Genomic DNA, 20,101 nt, shown 5'->3' with positions numbered 1-20,101 from the left:
TATAGGGTCAACAAATATACAAACTGACAATGTAACAGAAAATGAACTTAAATATTACTGACCTCTCACTGAATAAACGCTGCAGTATCCTATGGAGGAATACATTCAGCTTATTTGCTTTGTCATGTATTTTTGAAGAGTCTTCTATTAGTCATACTCATAGAAATATTAATATAATACGACAAAAATAAATTAACATCAGGTATTATTGACGTTTATGAACAAGTGGACAGGTAAAGCCGCGCTGGTGCAATGAGCCTGTTACACAAAATATATAATATATACAGCCCCACCGCAGTCAAGAAATAAAACAAAATAAAAAGTGTTCAGGATGGCCACTCTCCAATGCACATTCAGAGAGTGAAACCCTTTGCAGTCGGATACATCTCTGTATTTAGATGCAGAACCTACAAAGCCACGTGTGCGGTGAATGGCACCCTGCACAATGGGGATAGCTGCTATCCTGCTGAAGCTACAGTGCACAAGAGGGAACAAACTGACCTCCCCTGCCCTAGACTACTGACAGCCAATCACCCCCTACAGTGCAGTGGATGGCAAACTGAGGGGTTCAGTTTGTGGCCACAGTCACTGACAGTGCCAACCTTGTGCTACTCTGGGGCTGCAGCTCTGCCCGCCAGACGCAATAGATTTCAATGTGCACCTGCACCAGAGATGTCACACACATTGGCTGGATTGTTCTGCTCTCACTGGTGGTGAGCTTGGAAGTGGCAAGGGCTTCTGCGCAGGAAGACCCATTGTCAGTCTTCGCGCCCGCCACCACTTGAGGCCCTGAAGTAGCCAGTTAATGATTACTTAAGGGCCTTGACCTCCAACTGCTGGTATTAACTCAGGACGTCTGGAAGTAGGAGCCTGCTAAGACCCAACACCCAGCCCTGCTGCCAGATCCTCTACACCCCTCTCCCCACCAATGCCATCCCACAAAACCCAGCCGAACACTAGTTACCTGTACTCTGCAGTCCTGGGACTCCAGTCCCTGCCTTTCTGGCAGCAGCCACAGCTGCCAGTTTGCTGCTGTTGTGTGCAAGAGCTGCCAGTATCTGCATGACCAACAGCATTTGGTAGGCAAGAATTCCACGCAGGAGATCTTGATTGCAGATGACTGCACACCATTGGCCTTGACATTGCCTGATATTTTTGTGATTTGGTGGACCTCCCAAAAAGAGGCAGCCCAGGTCCCTCACTGGCTGGACTCCCAAAAAGAGGCAGCCCAGGTCCCTCACTGGCTGGACCTCCCAAAAAGAGGTAGCCCAGGTCCCTCACTGGCTGGACCTCCCAAAAAGAGGTAGCCCAGGTCCCTCACTGGCTGGACCTCCAAAAAAGAGGTAGCCCAGGTCCCTCACTGGCTGGACCTCCCAAAAAGAGGCAGCCCAGGTCCCTCACTGGCTGGACCTCCCAAAAAGAGGCAGCCCAGGTCCCTCACTGGCTGGACCTCCCAAAAAGAGGCAGCCCAGGTCCCTCGCTGGCACCCCAGCTGGGAGTCAAAACCCAAAACACCTCAACAAAGCTTTGCCCATTGTTCCTCAGTGAGGTTGAGGTAAGAGAATTGATTCCTGAAGACCCTGGGTGCATGAGACATTGTATTGAGAATATTCTTCCTCCTCCTCCACGTCTCTATCTCTGCAGGTCAAGGAGGATGGTAACTACATCACCCATGATTGACAGCAAATGATCTCAGCTGAAACCTTGAAGTGAGAATTAAGACCTTCACCATGTGTGACACCACTCACTGTAAACTCCATCAACTTTAAACACCTATAGAAAACTCAAAACATTTCTGCAAACTCAGCAAAACCCAGTTGAAATGTGAACCTGACAGTAAGTTGGACAGATTTGATGATCCTTTTCTATCGGGTTGATGGGTGGTCCTGTCAGCTCCTAAATGCCTGTTCAGCTGTGTGAGGTTAAGAGATGACATGAGCTGGAATAATGATGTCAGATGCACCAGAGTGAGCGTCACATCAGCTTTACACGCTGACTGATGTCACGATCTGTCTGCATACTTCCAGCACACGGTCCTAATGCCCACCCAATGCCCTTGTCAAAATCAGGCCAGGCACAGCTCACTAAAATATGGGCTCTACGGAGAGAGATTTTGCAGTCACCGTATTTCAGGGTGACCCAGTTTGAACATTTGAAATAGCAAAGCACCAATCTGTCCTGACCATAATGTCACAGATCACAACACACACTGCAGAAAAAAATCTCACACCATCAGGACTCAGCTATACTGATTCGCAATATGAACTGCAATTTTCATTGAATCTTCATTCCACTCTAACGTTTGACTGTTGTTTTTCATAATCATAATATACTAACAACATAAATTTAAATATTAGCTCATTTGCTGAAAGTTCTCTTACTGTAATTAATGTAAGAGCAGTGATCACAGAAATCAGAACAACAGTTGCCATAATATTGACAGTTGTAATCACAGGAACAACCTGATGAATATCCCCCACAGTTGTATCTGCATGAGCCGTGTCCTGTTATACAGTAAATGGCAAGTTAGATCTGATATTATGTTGATTGTTAACAAGGATGCAGATTACAATTTACAAAGAAATGTAAAGAACATTTATCATTCAAAAGTGGATCAAACATTTTCTAGATGGTATTTTCCATACCAGTAGATGTAGCTTTAGTAGTGCCTGTTAAAATATTTTTTAAAAATCAATGAATAAAAAACAAGAATATTTTTCAGACCCATCTCCTATCTGACATGTTCAGTAAAATAGGAGAATCTATCAACAAATCTTGCTCAGAAAAGATGCTCTGTGCTACATGACAATAGACAAAATCCACTGTCTGTAGACTGGAAAGGATATAATGTTGAAAGCATTTAAATTTTCTTCTGGTCCTTTTGATCTCGCCATGTCAATCAAAACAATTATTAAAAAAGTCATAATCACTTTTCACAATTAAACAAGCAACAACATGATGTAAACCTTTGAGAAACATTGATCAAGAAACTTTGGCCAGAAAATTCCTAAAGAAGGTGACATCCTCACCAGTGAAATCTGCCGTTGACCTGGACAAAGTTCACATGATCAAGTATGGGGGACAAGGGGAGCCAGATACACCCCTTGCATCTCCTCCCATCCCACCCTTCATGCAAAAATGCTGGAAATGCTGGTCATAATTGCCAGTCCAGGAGAGAGCTGGAATGCCCCTCTGGGTTCCACGGACATGTCTTTTTCCAGAACCAAAGATGCAGAAAGTCCACATTAATCTGATTCTTTTTCTGTTTGACTGTACCCCACACCTTGTGCCCTCCTGGTGGTACACACAGAGTCTCCAGCTGTTTCCATTATGGCCCACATGGTGCACTCTTTTGAGCAGTCCCCCCTGTAGGTGAGCCAGGCAGTCAGTAGAAACCTCAGAAGGACCGCTATCCTGATGTCACATGGCCCCACCGGCTGGCGTGATACCCTGTGCCACCTTGGAGCTGGACTCCTCCAAGCTCCTTGAAAAAGACAGGAGTCTGTCTGGCAGACTGCCAAGTACACAAGTCACTAAAACTAGCCACACAATTAATAAGGTGACTTCAAACCAAGCACTCGGTGTATTTCTAGAAGAGTAGATTTGAGAAGTACAGAAGTTATGCTAAGCCTGTATTGAACATTATTTGGACCACACTTGGAGCAATGCTTACACTTCTGGCTGTCATATTGTTAAAAAAGACATTGAGACAGTGGAGAAAGTGCAAAAAAAGAATGGCACCACAACTGCAAGGCTCTACTTATCAGGAATGGTTGAACAGGCTGGGCCCCTTCTCTCATGAGAAGATAAAGCTGAAGGGTGACCCAGCACTGGACTTCAAATTTATGAAATATTTTTATAAAACATGTACAGAGCTGACACCAGCAACAACTTATATTAATGTAGCACCTTTGAAAGAATAAAACAACCCAAGATGCTTCACAGGAGCATTATAAAACAAAACACTGCTTTGAGCCTGGGATGTGGAAGTCCCGCCCCCATTTCCGACGACCCAATTGTTTCCGGCAGTGGACGGGGCTGCAGGGTGTGATTCACACAGGAGGGAAACACAAACACACCCCATTTTGGATGTTGTGAGGGCTTTAACTTGCAGTGTGGGGGTCACAAATTGATGGAGAAGATGTAAATGCTCTTGAAGGGCAGCTAAGAACATGGCCTGAAGTTTCATTATTTATCCTGCTCTTTAAACTTCAAAAAAAGGCTGCAGCTGTCAGTCAAAGTTCAATAAAGCCCTCTGTTGGATTGCTTTCATTGATAGGCAGAGGTTCGAAAACAGCTTTTAATATAGCTTTTGTTAACATTTTTGCCAGGACTATCATTATGACATTATAGATGTTTGGTTGAGTTTCAAAATCTACAATTGTTGCAACAGGGCGTTCTGAGACCACAGTTTGAATGACTGCTCAAATAGACTAATACAGAATTAGCTTTCTTTGGTGTTGGATCAGAATAGGCTACATTTAATTAATCAGAGGTTAAGCAATTTGAGAGATTTAAAAACTTTATTGGATTATACGAATGGTAGTATTTCGATGTCAAGTGTGTTGGGTGATAGCTGAATTAGCTTGTTAGAAATTCATTTTCTTGCATCTCCATATGGCTCCTGAGGTCTGCATTTGGTGGATACTGGATGAGTTAGACCATAAGACCATAAGACATAGGAGCAGAAATTAGGCCATTCGGCCCATTGAGTCTGCTCCACCATTCAATCATGGCTAATAAGTTTCTCAACCCCATTCTCCCGCCTTCTCCCCGTAACCTTTGATCCCCTTACCAATCAAGAACCTATATATCTCGGTCTTAAATAAACTCAAGACCTGGCCTCCACAGCCTTCTGTGGCAATGAATTCCATAAATTCACCACTCTCTGGCTAAAGAAGTTTCTCCTCATCTCTGTTCTAAAAGGTCTTCCCTTTACTCTGAGGCTGTGCCCTCGGGTCCTAGTCTCTCCTACTAATGGAAACATCTTCCCCACGTCCATTCTATCCAGGCCTTTCAGTATTCTGTAAATTTCAATCAGATCCCCCCTCATCCTTCTAAACTCCATCGAGTATAGACCCAGAGTCCTCAAACATTCCTCATATGTTAAGCCTTTCATTCCTGGAATCATTCTTGTGAAGCTCCTCTGGACACTCTCCAGGGCCAGCACATCCTTCCTGAGGTATGGGGCCCAAAATTGCTCACAATATTCTAAATGTGGTCTGACCAGAGCCTTATAAAACCTCAGCAGCACATCCCTGCTTTTATATTCTAGTCCTCTCGAAATAAATGCCAACATTGCATTTGCCTTCTTAACTACCGACTCAACCTGCAAGTTAACCTTAAGAGAATCCTGGACTAGGACTCCCAAGTCCCTTTGCAGTCCAGATTTCTGAATTCTCTCCCCATTTAGAAAATAGTCTATGCCTCTATTCTTCCTACCAAAGTGCATGACCTCACATTTCCCCACATTGTATTCCATCTGCCACTTCTTTGCCCATTCTCCTAACCTGTCCAAATCTTTCTGCAGCCTCCCCACCTCCTCAATACTACCTGTTCCTCCACCTATCTTTGTATCATCTGCAAACTTAGCCAGTATGCCCTCAGTTCCTTCATCTAGATCATTAATGTATAAAGTTGTGGTCCCAACACTGACCCCTGCCTAACTCCACTAGTCACCAGCCGTCATCCTGAGAAGGACCCCCTTATCCCCACTCTCTACCTCCTGCCGGACAGCCAATCTTCTAAAACAAAAACAGAATTACCTGGAAAAACTCAGCAGGTCTGGCAGCATCGGCGGAGAAGAAAACAGTTGACGTTTCGAGTCCTCATGACCCTTCGACAGAACTTGAGTTTGAGAACTCTTTCTTGGACTCAGACTCAAATTCTGTCGAAGGGTCATGAGGACTCGAAACGTCAACTCTTCTCTTCTCCGCCGATGCTGCCAGACCTGCTGAGTTTTTCCAGGTAATTCTGTTTTTGTTTTGGATTTCCAGCATCCGCAGTTTTTTTGTTTTTAGCCAATCTTCTATCCATGCTAGTACCTTGCCTCTAACACCATGAGCTCTGATCTTACTAAGCAGCCTCCTGTGCGGCACCTTGTCAAAGGCCTTCTGGAAGTCCAAGTAGATAACATCCATTGGCTCTCCTTTGTCTAAGCTACTCGTTACCTCCTCAAAGAATTCTAACAGATTTGTCAGGCATGACCTCCCCTTGATGAAACCATGCTGACTTTGCCCTACCTTACCATGCACTTCCAAGTATTCTGAAATCTCATCCTTAATAATGGACTCTAAAATCTTACCAACGACCGAGGTCAGGCTAATCGGCCTGTAATTTCCCGTCTTTTGCCTCACTCCCTTCTTAAACAGGGGGGTTACATAAGCGATTTTCCAGTCCTCTGGGACCCTCCCTGACTCCAGTGATTCCCGAAAGGTCGCCACTAACGCCTCCACTATTTCTTCAGCTATTTCCTTCAGAAGTCTGGGGTGTAATCTATCTAGTTCAGGTGATTTATCCACCTTCAGACCTTTCAGTTTTCCTAGCACCTTCTCCTTGGCCACCATACTCATCTCTGCCCCCCCGACTCTCTTGAATTGCTATGCAGGTGGCATGGAAGGCTTGAGGTGTCATGGGGGAGGGGATGGGGTTTGAGGGAGTCTGAGGGGGGAGAGCTAGAGGGCTGATAAGTTCTAAGACAACTGGAACAAAGTCCCAGACAACAACGTGGGCCTTCTAACAGGACGGCATCAGCATACGCCCGCCCTTGTTGCAATCTATGCAGTATAGATACAGTATAAATATAAATACAGTAAGTGCTTTCCCTGTTGAAAGAAGAGGAGGGTAGGTTTGATCAACCGTAATATTGAAATGAGTAAAAAATAATTCTGGGTATTAAATATGTAATAATATTCAGAATAAAGCCAATAGGCTGAAGCCAAAGCTTCTTACATATGATCACATCATATAAATATTTCTCGTTGCATTTTTAATGCCCCTGAGGACAGTTCAGCCATTTATATTCTAGAATTTGTGTTTATTTTTGTGATCGAGGTTGGGTGGCTTTGATGCAGAGACTGGAAATTAGGGTTGAGTCCACTTGCCCCAGGTTTGTGCCCATTCTTCTGCCCACACAGATATTTAATAAATAATTAATCAATCCAATAGGGAAATCAAGAGAAACTGCTTCAATCTAAGTTGAGTCAGAAGGTGAATCTCGCTACTATAGGGAGAAATTAAGGTGAATAACATAGATTAGTCCAAGCTAAGCTCATTGAGGACATACAGGAGAAAGATATAGAAGGAAAGTTGATGTGTTTGGATGAAAAGGAGTGGGAAGAGGTCTATATGGAGAATAAATGCTGGCTTGGACAGCGTGGCCTGTTTTTTGAGCTGTAATTTGTCAAAAGAACTGACACAAATGGAGATAATTTGCTATCTGGCCATTTCCTCTCCATTTTTTTTTCGCTTTTAGTCTAGGTGAACACAGAGTGAAATTTTGCACAGCGGAGATGGAAATATACTTTGCACAGAGCATTGTTTTGGCAAAGCAGACCCAGACCACTGGCTTTTCAATGTCTCTATTGACGAACATTTTGTGAGCTCCTAACTCCAGAGCAACCAAACTCTGCATCAACTAATTTCATGATTTTCCTGGAGAAGTGGTGGGATCAATAATGTGCTGGATGTGACACTAAGAGGTGGAACAGATTGAGACATTCAAAATCAGCTTTCTCAGTTTACTTAAGGCACCTTTACTATGTCATAACACCGACGATAACTGTTAACTACATCTCCAAACAGAATGAAATATAAAACTACACACTCGGCATTCAATCTTTTCTGGGAGTGGATACATTTTTAACCTTCTTTTCTGAGTAAATCAAGAAGAAAGCCAGGAAGAGTGTTCACATGAAAAGAAAAAATGTGACTGCAACTATTTTGAAAATGTGGGATAAGTTTTCAACTCGTTGCCATTATGTGAAACTTATATTTTGAGAGAAATCAATGGAAACACCAATCAGGCAGTTTCTATAATTATAATTATAATAATTACAATAATAAATAAGCTATAATTATATGGTCCGACTGCAAGGCCAGAATCGTACCTGGGCGCTAAGTTGAAAATCTTTATATTTGAATGTTTTGGCTAGATTTTTGGTTAAGCATACTGATAAAGAGCTTTAATTGAGATTTCAATGGGTTGAGATACATCAAGTCCTAATTTCTCTACATTTCTTCTAGTTTAAAGTACCTTGCAAGTTTGAGACAAATGTAACAAATCTCACCATCATTGTTTGGCAGAGAGGAGTAGTTTGCAGCAAACCCACGTCTAGTAACGTCTAGTAAAGACATTTCTCCTACTGACGTTTGCAACATTGCTCGCATTTCAACTTTTGATATTTAAACTTGCCCCATTATTGTCAAATTGGCCTGACTGCAAGGTCAGAATTGTACCTAGGCACTAAGTTGAAATCTGATAAAGAGTTTTAGTTGAGATTTCAATGGGTTGAGATACATCAAGTCCTAATTTCTCTACATTTCTTCTAGTTTAAAGTACCTTGCAAGTTTGAGACAAATGTAACAAATCTCACCATCATTGTTTGGCAGAGAGGAGTAGTTTGCAGCGAACCCACGTCTGGTCACACTGGAATCAGATCTAAAATATATTGTCATACTGCTCGATGATGATATAAATATCTCATCTGATCCATTGCAAAATTTTGAAAGCAAAACAGAATTTGTTGTGGGTCCATCGTATATTGCAATATAATCATATGAGCACCCTGATGTATATTCGAGCCTGTTGAGAGAATGATCATAGTTTGAAAATGAACGTTGCAGTAAAACATTTTTTATAAATAACTTCCTTAGTTATTAGAGAATGATAAGTATGCCTGCATCTTTAAGCACCATTAGAAGACATTTCAGGTCCGAAACACAGGACATGAGAACATAGTGGACAAGTAAAAAAGGAAGATTTGCATTAAAAAGCACTTTTCATGATCAGCAGCATTTTACAGCCAATAAAATGCTTTGGAAGTGTAGCCCTTGTTGTAATGTGGGAGACAAAGCAATCAAGTTGCGTGCAGCAAATTTCCACAAACAGCATTATGATGACAACCAGACAATCTGTTTTGGTGATGTTGATTGACCGGGGATAACTCCCCTGCTATTTCTTCAGATAGTGGAACCTTTTACAACCAGTCCAGCAGGCAGACAGGACCTCAGTTCATCATCTCATGCATAAGACGTTCCACCTCCAACAATGGAGAGTTTCCTCACATACTGGAGTGTCAGTCTTGATTTTTGTGCTCAAGCCTTGGAGTGGGACTTGAACCCAAAACCTTGTGACTCGGAGATAAGTGTGCTACTAAATGAGCTTTTGTGACAAACAGTCGAGTGAACTCAATGTATCCAGCCCATTCTATCCACAGATCTAGTGGGATTTGCTTCATAAATACTCCAATAAATTTGTCTTAAAATTCTCTCCCAGCTTTTCAAGATTATCAAACATAACAGCAATACTTGGTAAGATGTAAATACCAAAGGTGACAAGGACTCCCCATGCAGGTTTCAACTATGCATTCAGCTGTGAAACAACCACTGGAAATTCAACTGCAGGAAACCTCACAGCCTGCTGAGAATGCTTTGTTTAATAATGTCCTCACTTCAGCTGTAATGCATCAAGTTCCTTCAAGAGACTAGGCTTCCCTCATACGACACAGAGACTGAGTTAACCATAATTTGTACAAGTGTATTCCATTTACCTACGTCAAAGAGATTGTGGGACCACATTGTGTTTGAGCATGCATCTGAGGACGATTATGTGAGATGTAGCGGTTTAAACTTGGGTTAAGTGTATGAGAATAAATAACATTCTTTAGATTAAAAGTCGCAAAAGACTGCTGCAGATTCTGTTAAACTGACATACAATCTGCAAGGGGTATGAAAACACACACAATCTTTAATCACTAAACATACTAATCATGGCGGTTAAACGAAGACAAACATTTTGTTCACGACACAATCACATCTTTTGGTTTTTCCCATTTAGCGAATGAACAATCCTTTGTTACATACAGACTTGTATACAGACACCTTTTTTGTTCCAATATTTAACAACTCATACAAAAACAAAGCACTACAGATTTTAGAAATCTGAAATAACAACAGAATATACTGCATATACTCATCAAGTCTGGCAGCTTCCGAGGAGAGACAAACAGAAATCACATTAAACCTGTGCAATCCCCACAGAGGCTGCCCGACCTACTGACTATTTCCGGTATTTCTGTTTCTATTTCATTAACTTAGATTTATCTATATTGATCTAAGTATTTGCACCTTATTCAATTTAGTCTACTGCATTTGCTGCGGAGACTAAACACAGACTGCATGGCCGCTTTGCAGAACACATTCTCTCAATCCGCAAGCATGACTCAGACCTTTCTATCGCTTTCCATTTGAATTCACTACCTACCTCTCATTTCTGTCCTGGCCTGCCAATATGTTCCAATGAGGCACAATGCAAACTTGAGGAACAGCACCTCATCTTCAAATAAGGCATTCTACAGCCTTCTGGACTTAACATTGAGTTCAACAACTTCAGGCCATGAACACTGTCCTCCATTCTGATCTTTTTCTAATTTTTTTTCCCAATGCCCTCCACGCACAGGGCCATCTGTAACTTGTTCTTCTGCTTTGCATTCACAGAGCGCTAACCCTTGTTCTGCTATTAATATGTGCTGCTATCTTACCTTTAGGCCACTATTAGCACCTTCTATAGTCCTTAACACTACCATTAACATTCTGTTTGTCCTATGTCCATGACATCTTTGTCAAATTTCTCCTGAGCTCCATCAACGACTTCCTATTTTTTTCCACCTGCGCCACCATTCGTTCGTGCCCCACCCCCTTCTTCAACATTGTATAATCCCTCACATTTCTACCTCTCGTAGCTCTGAAAAAGAGTATTACAGACCCAAAATTTTTACTCTGTTTCTCTCTCCACAGATACTGCCAGGCCTGCTGAGTGTTTCCAGCATTTTCTGTTTTTTTTTACTATATTTGATCTAAGTAAGATTTTTGCACCATTTCCTCCAGTCTGTTATTATTGCATGAAATTATATTTATCTCAATAAGATTTGTCCTGTTTCACACCTCTACATGATTAATTGATCTATATCACATTGAACTATTCCAGACTCATTTACACTTATTTCCTGACCACATTGTACATTTTGTAACACTTGACTTCTGATCTCTATTCCACTGAACAGCAGTCAGCCAGGGAAATATCTCAGATCAGATGTTTCATTTATCATATGAGTTTTATTTTACTGTGAAGACCTAACAGCTTTCTATAATATTGTTTCTTGTCAACTAAATGGGGAATACGTCCTTGCTGTAATTTAAGTGAAGTGAATCCATTAGCAATGGTTAATTGGCAGCAAATACTCCTGCCATTCTTTAAATTAAATTATAGAAGTGAAACATTTTTACTTACTCAATGTAAGTGAATTCCAGCTTTATGATTTGGTTTCTTCTCCCCCTTATATACCAAGTGCATTGTGCATCATTTGGATAGGGGGAAGGATAATTGGGACTGATAACAGACCCATAGGCAGCATCAAGATACCCTCCGCAAGTTCCACCTATCAACAGTAAGAAAATGGATAAGTTCATGAGTGCAATACATGATAAAAGAACTCGCTATTTCTTTTTTATTCTCTTCCAACATTCTTTGTCAATATTCCTGCACATGAGAAATTTCAACAGGAATAGGACATAGAGGCCCTGGAGCCTGTTTCGCCATTCATTATGATCGTGTATAATCTTCCTTTTCTCATAATATTTCTTGAAACCATTCACTCCCTGTTCCTACAAGGTTCCACAGCTAGTGGTCACCAGTCACCATCTTTATGTCACTGTTGATCGTATTGACAGTGATTGGTCACATGTTAATTATTGGGCTAAGACAGTTGAGCCTGATTCTGATTTCACCAGATGTCCATACACACGGACTACCAATGGCAGGTGGTGGGAAGCCTGATAGGACTTCTTTATTCACTTCAGTAGCTTATGTGAGCTCTGAGGCCCATAGCCACCCTGCCATTGCTTTGGCTGCAACCAGATAAACCAATTGGCAATCAAGCCTGGAAACTTCCTGTTTGTGTGGTTCAGCTATTCGCTGAATACGCTTGCAGCGTGTTTGGTGGAGCCAGATATATATTCTAACATGTAAATATAAATACAAAAAATTACACAAAGTTTTCCACATATCAATGTGCATAAAAAGGTGAGCTTTCTGATTTTTAGATGTGAATGTTAATATTGGATATCTGATAAACTGACATTCTGCAGCAATGTGACATTTCTAATCAAATTTGTTACTTTACTGCAGACCATTAGATTTCTGTATTAAAAGACATTTCTCCTACTAACGTTTGCAACATTGCTAGCATTTCAACTTTTGATATTTAAACTTTCCCCATTATTGTCAAATTTTCATTGCTCAGTTGAGTCAAATTTTTAACAATATTGGCTCTATTGTTGAGCTCACCAACATTTCAGGCTCAGACATGAAGAGCGGCAACATGGTGAAGTAGCAGATGGTTGCTTCTGTGCACATAACTGTACCCAAGCACAATCACAGTGTTCATGAAATGGGGGGTCATGTCAACTCAGCCCTGATATATCTGTTTGGAAACTCCTCTGCCTGAAGTTGAGTTTTAAAGAAGAAGATGAGGAAAATTTAAACATAGTTACCTGATGTTGGTGTTGTGAAGGTTTCTAAAAGTACAGATTAAAATGAGGAAAATTATTTAGTGAACCATGAATAAATAATGAAAAAATATTGTTTCCAGTTATGAGATAACGGATACAATATGTAGAAATTACAATATGAAAACATGCTATTCATCCCAACAAGGCCATGACAATATTTACCCCAACCCGTCACATTGACAAATAATTCGATTCATATGTACAATTTGTTAGCATATCCCTTCATCTCCTTTTCCACCTATTCAACCTAAACTTGAGTAGTGACATGGCCTTCAACCTCACGTGGCACGCAGCCGATTCTCCCCTATAGATGGTTGGTTGAGTTTCCAAGTCTACAATTGTTACAACAGGGTGTTCTGAGACAACAGTTTGACAGACAGCTCAAAGGGGCTAATGCAGTGTTAGCTTTCTTTAAAGTTGAAACAGAATAGATTTTTAAAAAATTAATCAAAGTTTAACCATTTGAAGAGATTTAAAAACTTTGAATGGATTTAATGAATGGGTAGCATTTCAATATCAAGTGTGTAGGACTGAGAGCTGTATTAATCTGTTGGAAGTTCAATTTCTGGAATCTCCAGATGGCCCCTGAGGTCTGCATATAGTGGATACTGGATGAGTTGCTATGCAGGTGGCATAAAGGCTTGAGGTGTCATGGGGATAGTGATGGGGTTTGAGGGAGGGTGAGGGGGGAGAGCTAGAGGGTCAAACAAGTTCTGAGACAACTGGAACAAAGTCCCAGGTAACCAATGTGGGACTTTTAACCAGACTGCATGAGCACTCGCCTGCCCCTGTGGCAGTCTATGCACTATGGAGTCTTGCGTCCAATCATTGTTTCCAAATCTGTGACTGTTTACTTTGGAATGTAACAACTTTAACATGGAGGAGGAATTCTTCATTCTTTCAAGAAATAAAACAATTAATCTTATTGGACGGAAGCTGCATAATTTCAAAACTCTATCACTAGGCATAGCATTGCCCAGCTAAAATGCCCCTCAGTGTCATCATACACTGAGGATGCAGCACTGACAAAGTTCTTATTTTTGATGATAAAACTTCTCTGTTAAGGTTTGATTTTTTGATGCAGGATAAAAGCAATGATGTATTAATGTTAAATTTTCAACAGGTATTTCTGAGGGAAAACAGAAATATTGGAGCTGAAATTCCTTCCGCTGTCTATTTTAAGAAAAATTGGATTTTAGTAAGAAGTGACAATTTTTCACTAAAGTTACCACAGTTCGGAATTTCTGTCCTACTTAATGTTAATACTGTAAGTGCCTTCCCTGTTGAAAGAAGAGGAGGGTAGGTTTGAGCAACCTTAACATTGATATGAGTAAATAATAATTCTGGGTATTAAATATGTAAAAATATTCAGGATAAAGACAATAGGCTGAAGTTAAAGCTTCTGATATATGATTACATCATGTAAATATTTTTTGTTGCATTTTTAATATCACTCAGGACGCTTAAGCAATTTACAGTTTAGAGTTTGTATTTAATTGTGTAGTCGAGGTTAGGTGGCTTTGATGCAGAGACTGGAAATTGGGGTAGGGCCCACTTGCCCCAGGTTTGTGCCCATTCTTCCGCCCACACTGATGTTCAATAAATACTTAATGAATCTAGTAGGGAAATCGAGAGAAACTGCTTCATTCTGAGCCAAGTTAGAATGTGAATTTTGCTACTAAACGCAGTAATGAAGGTGAATAACATAGATGTAGTCCAAGCTAAGCTAGATGAGGACATGCAGGAAAAAGGTATAGAAGGAAAGTTGATATGTTTGGAAGAAAAGGAGTGGGAAGAAGTCTATATGGAGCATAAATGCTGGCTTGGACTGCGTGGCCTGTTTTTTGAGCTGTAAGTACTTTGTAATTTGTCAAAATTAATGATACAAATGGAAATAATTTGCTATCTGGTCTTTTCTCTCCATTTTTTTTTGCCTTCAGTCTTGCTGAACACAGAGTGAAATTTTGCACAGCAGAGATGGAAACATATTTTGCACAGAGAAGTGTTTAGGCTAAACAGACCCAGGCCAGTGGATTTTCATTGTCTCAGTTGACGACCATTTTGGAAGCTTCCAACTCCAGAGCAGCCAAACTCTGCATCAACTAATTTTATGATTTTCTTTGAGAAGTGGTGGGAACAAAAGGTACTGGATGTGACGCTAAGAGGTGGAACAGATTGGGACACACAAAATCAGCTTTTTTAGTTTACTTAAGGCACCTTTACTATGTCATAACACCAATGATAACTGTCAACTACATCTCCAAACAGAATGAAATATAAAACTATACACTTGGCATTCAATCTTTTCTAGGAGTGGATATATTTTTAAACTTGCTTTCTGAGAAAATCAAGAAGAAAGCCAGGAAGAGTGTTCACATGAAAAGACAAAATGTGACTGCACTACTTTGAAAATGTGGGATACATTTTCAACTCGTTGCCGTTATGTGAGACTTATATTTTGAGAGAAATCAATGGAAACACCAATCAGGCAGCTTCTATAATTATAATTATAATAATTACAGTAATAAATAAGCTATAATTACATGGCCTGACTGCAAGGTCAGAATTGTACCTAGGCACTAAGTTGAAAATCTGATAAAGAGCTTTAGTTGAGATTTCAATGGGTTGAGATACATCAAGTCCTAATTTCTCTACATTTCTTCTAGTTTAAAGTACCTTGCAAGTTTGAGACAAATGTAACAAATCTCACCATCATTGTTTGGCAGAGAGGAGTAGTTTGCAGCAAACCCACGTCTAGTAACACTGGAATCAGATCTAAAATATATTGTCATACTGTTCGATGATGATGTAAATATCTCATCTGATCCATTGCAAAATTTCAAAAGCAAAACAGAATTTGTTGTGGGCCCATCATATATAGCAATATAATCATATGAGCACCCTGATGTATATTCGAGCCTGTTGAGAGAATGATCATAGTTTGAAAATGAATGTTGCAGTAAAACCTTGTTTATAGTCAACTTCCTTAATCAATCAGATAATGATAAGTATGCCTGCATCTATAAGCACCATTAGAAGACATTTCAGTTCCGAAACAAAAAAAAACATATTGGACAATTGGAAAAGGAAGATTTGCATTTACATAGCACTTTTCTTGAACAGCAGCATTTTACAGCCAATGAAATACTTCGGAAGTGTAACCCTTATAGTAATGCAGGGGACATGGCAGTCAAGTAGTGCACAGCAAATTTCCACAAACGGCATTACGATAACAACCAGACAATCTGTTTTGGTGATGTTGATTGACCGGGCATAACTCTACTGCCATTTTTTGAGATCATTGAATCTTTTACATCCAGCCAAATGGGCAGACAAGAACTCAGTATATCATCTCATCCATAAGGAGCTACCTCCAATAATTTTTTTCTTATTCATCCACGATATGTGGGCTTCGCTGGCTGGGCCAGTGTTTATTGCCCATCACTTGTTGCCCTTGAGAAGGTGGTTGTGAGCTGCCTTCTTGAACCGCTGCAGCCCATGTGGTGTGGGTGATATGTTTCAGTGAAGTACAATGCAAACTGGAGGAACAGCACCTTATCTTTCAATAAGGTGCTATACAGCCTTCTGGACTTAACACTGAGTTTAACAACTTCAGACCATTATTCTCCATTCTGATCTTTTTCTATTTTTTTTCCAATTCTCACCACCCACAGGGCCATTTGTAGCTTTTTTGTGCTTTGCTTTCACAGAGTGCTAACCCTTGTTCTGTTATTAACATGTTCTACTATCTTACCATTACGCCACTATTAGTACCTTCGTTAGACTTTAACACTACCATTAACACTCATTTTGTCATGTGTCCATGACATATCTGTCAAATCTCTACTAAGCTCCAACCCATCAATGGCTTCCTACTTGTTTTATACTGCTCCACCACTCCCCCGCGCCCCCGGACCTCCCTCTTCAACAGTGTAAATTCCCACACATTTCTACTTCCATTCAGCTCTGAGGAAGAGTATTTCAGACCCAAAATGTTAACTCTGTTTCTCTCTCCACAGATGCTGCCAGTACTGCTGAGTGTTTCCAGCATTTTCTGCTTTTATTATATTTGATCTAAGTAAGATCTTTGCAACATTTCCTCCAGTCTGTTATTATTTCATGAAATTATATTTATGTCAATAAGATTTGTCCATCTTTCAGACTTCTACATGATTAATTGATCTATATCACGTTGAACTATTCCAGACTCATTTGCACTCATTTCAAGATCACATTGTACATTGTGTAACACTTGACTGCTGATTTCTATTCCGCTGAACAGCAGTCAGCCAGGGAAATATCTCAGATCAGATGCTTCATTTCATCATATGAGTTTTATTTTACTGTGAAGACCTAACAGCTTTCTATAATATTGTTTCTTGTCAACAAAATGGAGAATACCTCCTTGTTGTAATTTAAGTGAAGTGACTCCATTAGCAATAGCTAATTGGCAGCAAATACTCTTGCTATTCTTTAAATTAAATTTTAGAAGTGAAACATTTTTACTTACTCAACGTAAGTGAATTGCAGCTTTATGATTTGGTTTCTGTCCCCTCTTATATACCAAGAGCATTGTGCATTATTTGGATAGGGAAATGGATATTTGGGACTGAGAATAGAACCATAAGCAGCATCAAGATACCCTCCACAAGATCCACCTATCGACGGTAAGAAAATGGATAAGTTCATGAGTGCAATACATGATAAAAGAACAAGCTATTTATTTTTTATTCTCTACCAAAATTCTTTGCCAATTTTCTTGCACATAAGAAATTTCAACAGGAATAGGACATAGAGGCCCTGGAGCCTGCTTCGCCATTCATTATGATCATGGATAATCTTCCTTTTCTCATAATATTTCTTAAAACTATTCACTCCATGTTCCTATAAGGTTCCACAGCTAGTGGTCACCAGTCACCTTCTTTATGTCACTGTTGATCGTATTGACAGTGATTGGTCACATGTTAATTATTGGGCTAAGACAGTTGAGCCTGATTCTGATTTCACCAGATGTCCATACACACGGACTACCAATGGCAGGTGGTGGGAAGCCTGATAGGACTTCTTTATTCACTTCAGTAGCTTATGTGAGCTCTGAGGCCCATAGCCACCCTGCCATTGCTTTGGCTGCAACCAGATAAACCAATTGGCAATCAAGCCTGGAAACTTCCTGTTTGTGTGGTTCAGCTGTTCGCTAAATACGCTTGCAGCGTGTTTGGTGGAGCCAGATATATATTCTAACATGTAAATATAAATACAAAAAATTACACAAAGTTTTCCACATATCAATGTGCATAAAAAGGTGAGCTTTCTGATTTTTAGATGTGAATGTTAATATTGGATATCTGATAAACTGACATTCTGCAGCAATGTGACATTTCTAATCAAATTTGTTACTTTACTGCAGACCATTAGATTTCTGTATTAAAAGACATTTCTCCTACTGACGTTTGCAACATTGCTAGCATTTCAACTTTTGATATTTAAACTTGCCCCATTATTGTCAAATTGGCCTGACTGCAAGGTCAGAATTGTACCTAGGCACTAAGTTGAAAATCTGATAAAGAGCTTTAGTTGAGATTTCAATGGGTTGAGATACATCAAGTCCTAATTTCTCTACATTTCTTCTAGTTTAAAGTACCTTGCAAGTTTGAGACAAATGTAACAAATCTCACCATCATTGTTTGGCAGAGAGGAGTAGTTTGCAGCGAACCCACGTCTGGTCACACTGGAATCAGATCTAAAATATATTGTCATACTGCTCGATGATGATATAAATATCTCATCTGATCCATTGCAAAATTTTGAAAGCAAAACAGAATTTGTTGTGGGTCCATCGTATATTGCAATATAATCATATGAGCACCCTGATGTATATTCGAGCCTGTTGAGAGAATGATCATAGTTTGAAAATGAACGTTGCAGTAAAACATTTTTTATAAATAACTTCCTTAGTTATTAGAGAATGATAAGTATGCCTGCATCTTTAAGCACCATTAGAAGACATTTCAGGTCCGAAACACAGGACATGAGAACATAGTGGACAAGTAAAAAAGGAAGATTTGCATTAAAAAGCACTTTTCATGATCAGCAGCATTTTACAGCCAATAAAATGCTTTGGAAGTGTAGCCCTTGTTGTAATGTGGGAGACAAAGCAATCAAGTTGCGTGCAGCAAATTTCCACAAACAGCATTATGATGACAACCAGACAATCTGTTTTGGTGATGTTGATTGACCGGGGATAACTCCCCTGCTATTTCTTCAGATAGTGGAACCTTTTACAACCAGTCCAGCAGGCAGACAGGACCTCAGTTCATCATCTCATGCATAAGACGTTCCACCTCCAACAATGGAGAGTTTCCTCACATACTGGAGTGTCAGTCTTGATTTTTGTGCTCAAGCCTTGGAGTGGGACTTGAACCCAAAACCTTGTGACTCGGAGATAAGTGTGCTACTAAATGAGCTTTTGTGACAAACAGTCGAGTGAACTCAATGTATCCAGCCCATTCTATCCACAGATCTAGTGGGATTTGCTTCATAAATACTCCAATAAATTTGTCTTAAAATTCTCTCCCAGCTTTTCAAGATTATCAAACATAACAGCAATACTTGGTAAGATGTAAATACCAAAGGTGACAAGGACTCCCCATGCAGGTTTCAACTATGCATTCAGCTGTGAAACAACCACTGGAAATTCAACTGCAGGAAACCTCACAGCCTGCTGAGAATGCTTTGTTTAATAATGTCCTCACTTCAGCTGTAATGCATCAAGTTCCTTCAAGAGACTAGGCTTCCCTCATACGACACAGAGACTGAGTTAACCATAATTTGTACAAGTGTATTCCATTTACCTACGTCAAAGAGATTGTGGGACCACATTGTGTTTGAGCATGCATCTGAGGACGATTATGTGAGATGTAGCGGTTTAAACTTGGGTTAAGTGTATGAGAATAAATAACATTCTTTAGATTAAAAGTCGCAAAAGACTGCTGCAGATTCTGTTAAACTGACATACAATCTGCAAGGGGTATGAAAACACACACAATCTTTAATCACTAAACATACTAATCATGGCGGTTAAACGAAGACAAACATTTTGTTCACGACACAATCACATCTTTTGGTTTTTCCCATTTAGCGAATGAACAATCCTTTGTTACATACAGACTTGTATACAGACACCTTTTTTGTTCCAATATTTAACAACTCATACAAAAACAAAGCACTACAGATTTTAGAAATCTGAAATAACAACAGAATATACTGCATATACTCATCAAGTCTGGCAGCTTCCGAGGAGAGACAAACAGAA

At 40.0% G+C, this 20,101-nt stretch overlaps 1 protein-coding gene across 1 annotated transcript in view; it reads right to left on the bottom strand.

Moving 5' to 3' along the window:
* LOC121289661 overlaps positions 1–20,101 on the bottom strand; it is a 176,381-nt gene that overhangs the window by 118,291 nt on the left and 37,989 nt on the right. The window contains exons 21-27 of the mRNA XM_041209286.1: positions 18,465–18,673; positions 17,300–17,447; positions 15,500–15,708; positions 12,772–12,795; positions 11,510–11,657; positions 8,595–8,803; positions 63–89 (exon numbers count right to left, since the gene is read on the bottom strand). Coding sequence (XP_041065220.1) covers positions 63–89; positions 8,595–8,803; positions 11,510–11,657; positions 12,772–12,795; positions 15,500–15,708; positions 17,300–17,447; positions 18,465–18,673 — 974 coding nt within the window. The remainder of the gene's footprint in view (positions 1–62; positions 90–8,594; positions 8,804–11,509; positions 11,658–12,771; positions 12,796–15,499; positions 15,709–17,299; positions 17,448–18,464; positions 18,674–20,101) is intronic.

The sequence above is a fragment of the Carcharodon carcharias genome, chromosome 17 (assembly GCF_017639515.1).
Source record: "Carcharodon carcharias isolate sCarCar2 chromosome 17, sCarCar2.pri, whole genome shotgun sequence".
Classification (NCBI taxonomy): Eukaryota; Metazoa; Chordata; class Chondrichthyes; order Lamniformes; family Lamnidae; genus Carcharodon; species Carcharodon carcharias.
Note: the sequence above shows the minus strand (reverse complement) of the source record. Positions and strands in the feature narration are given on the sequence as shown.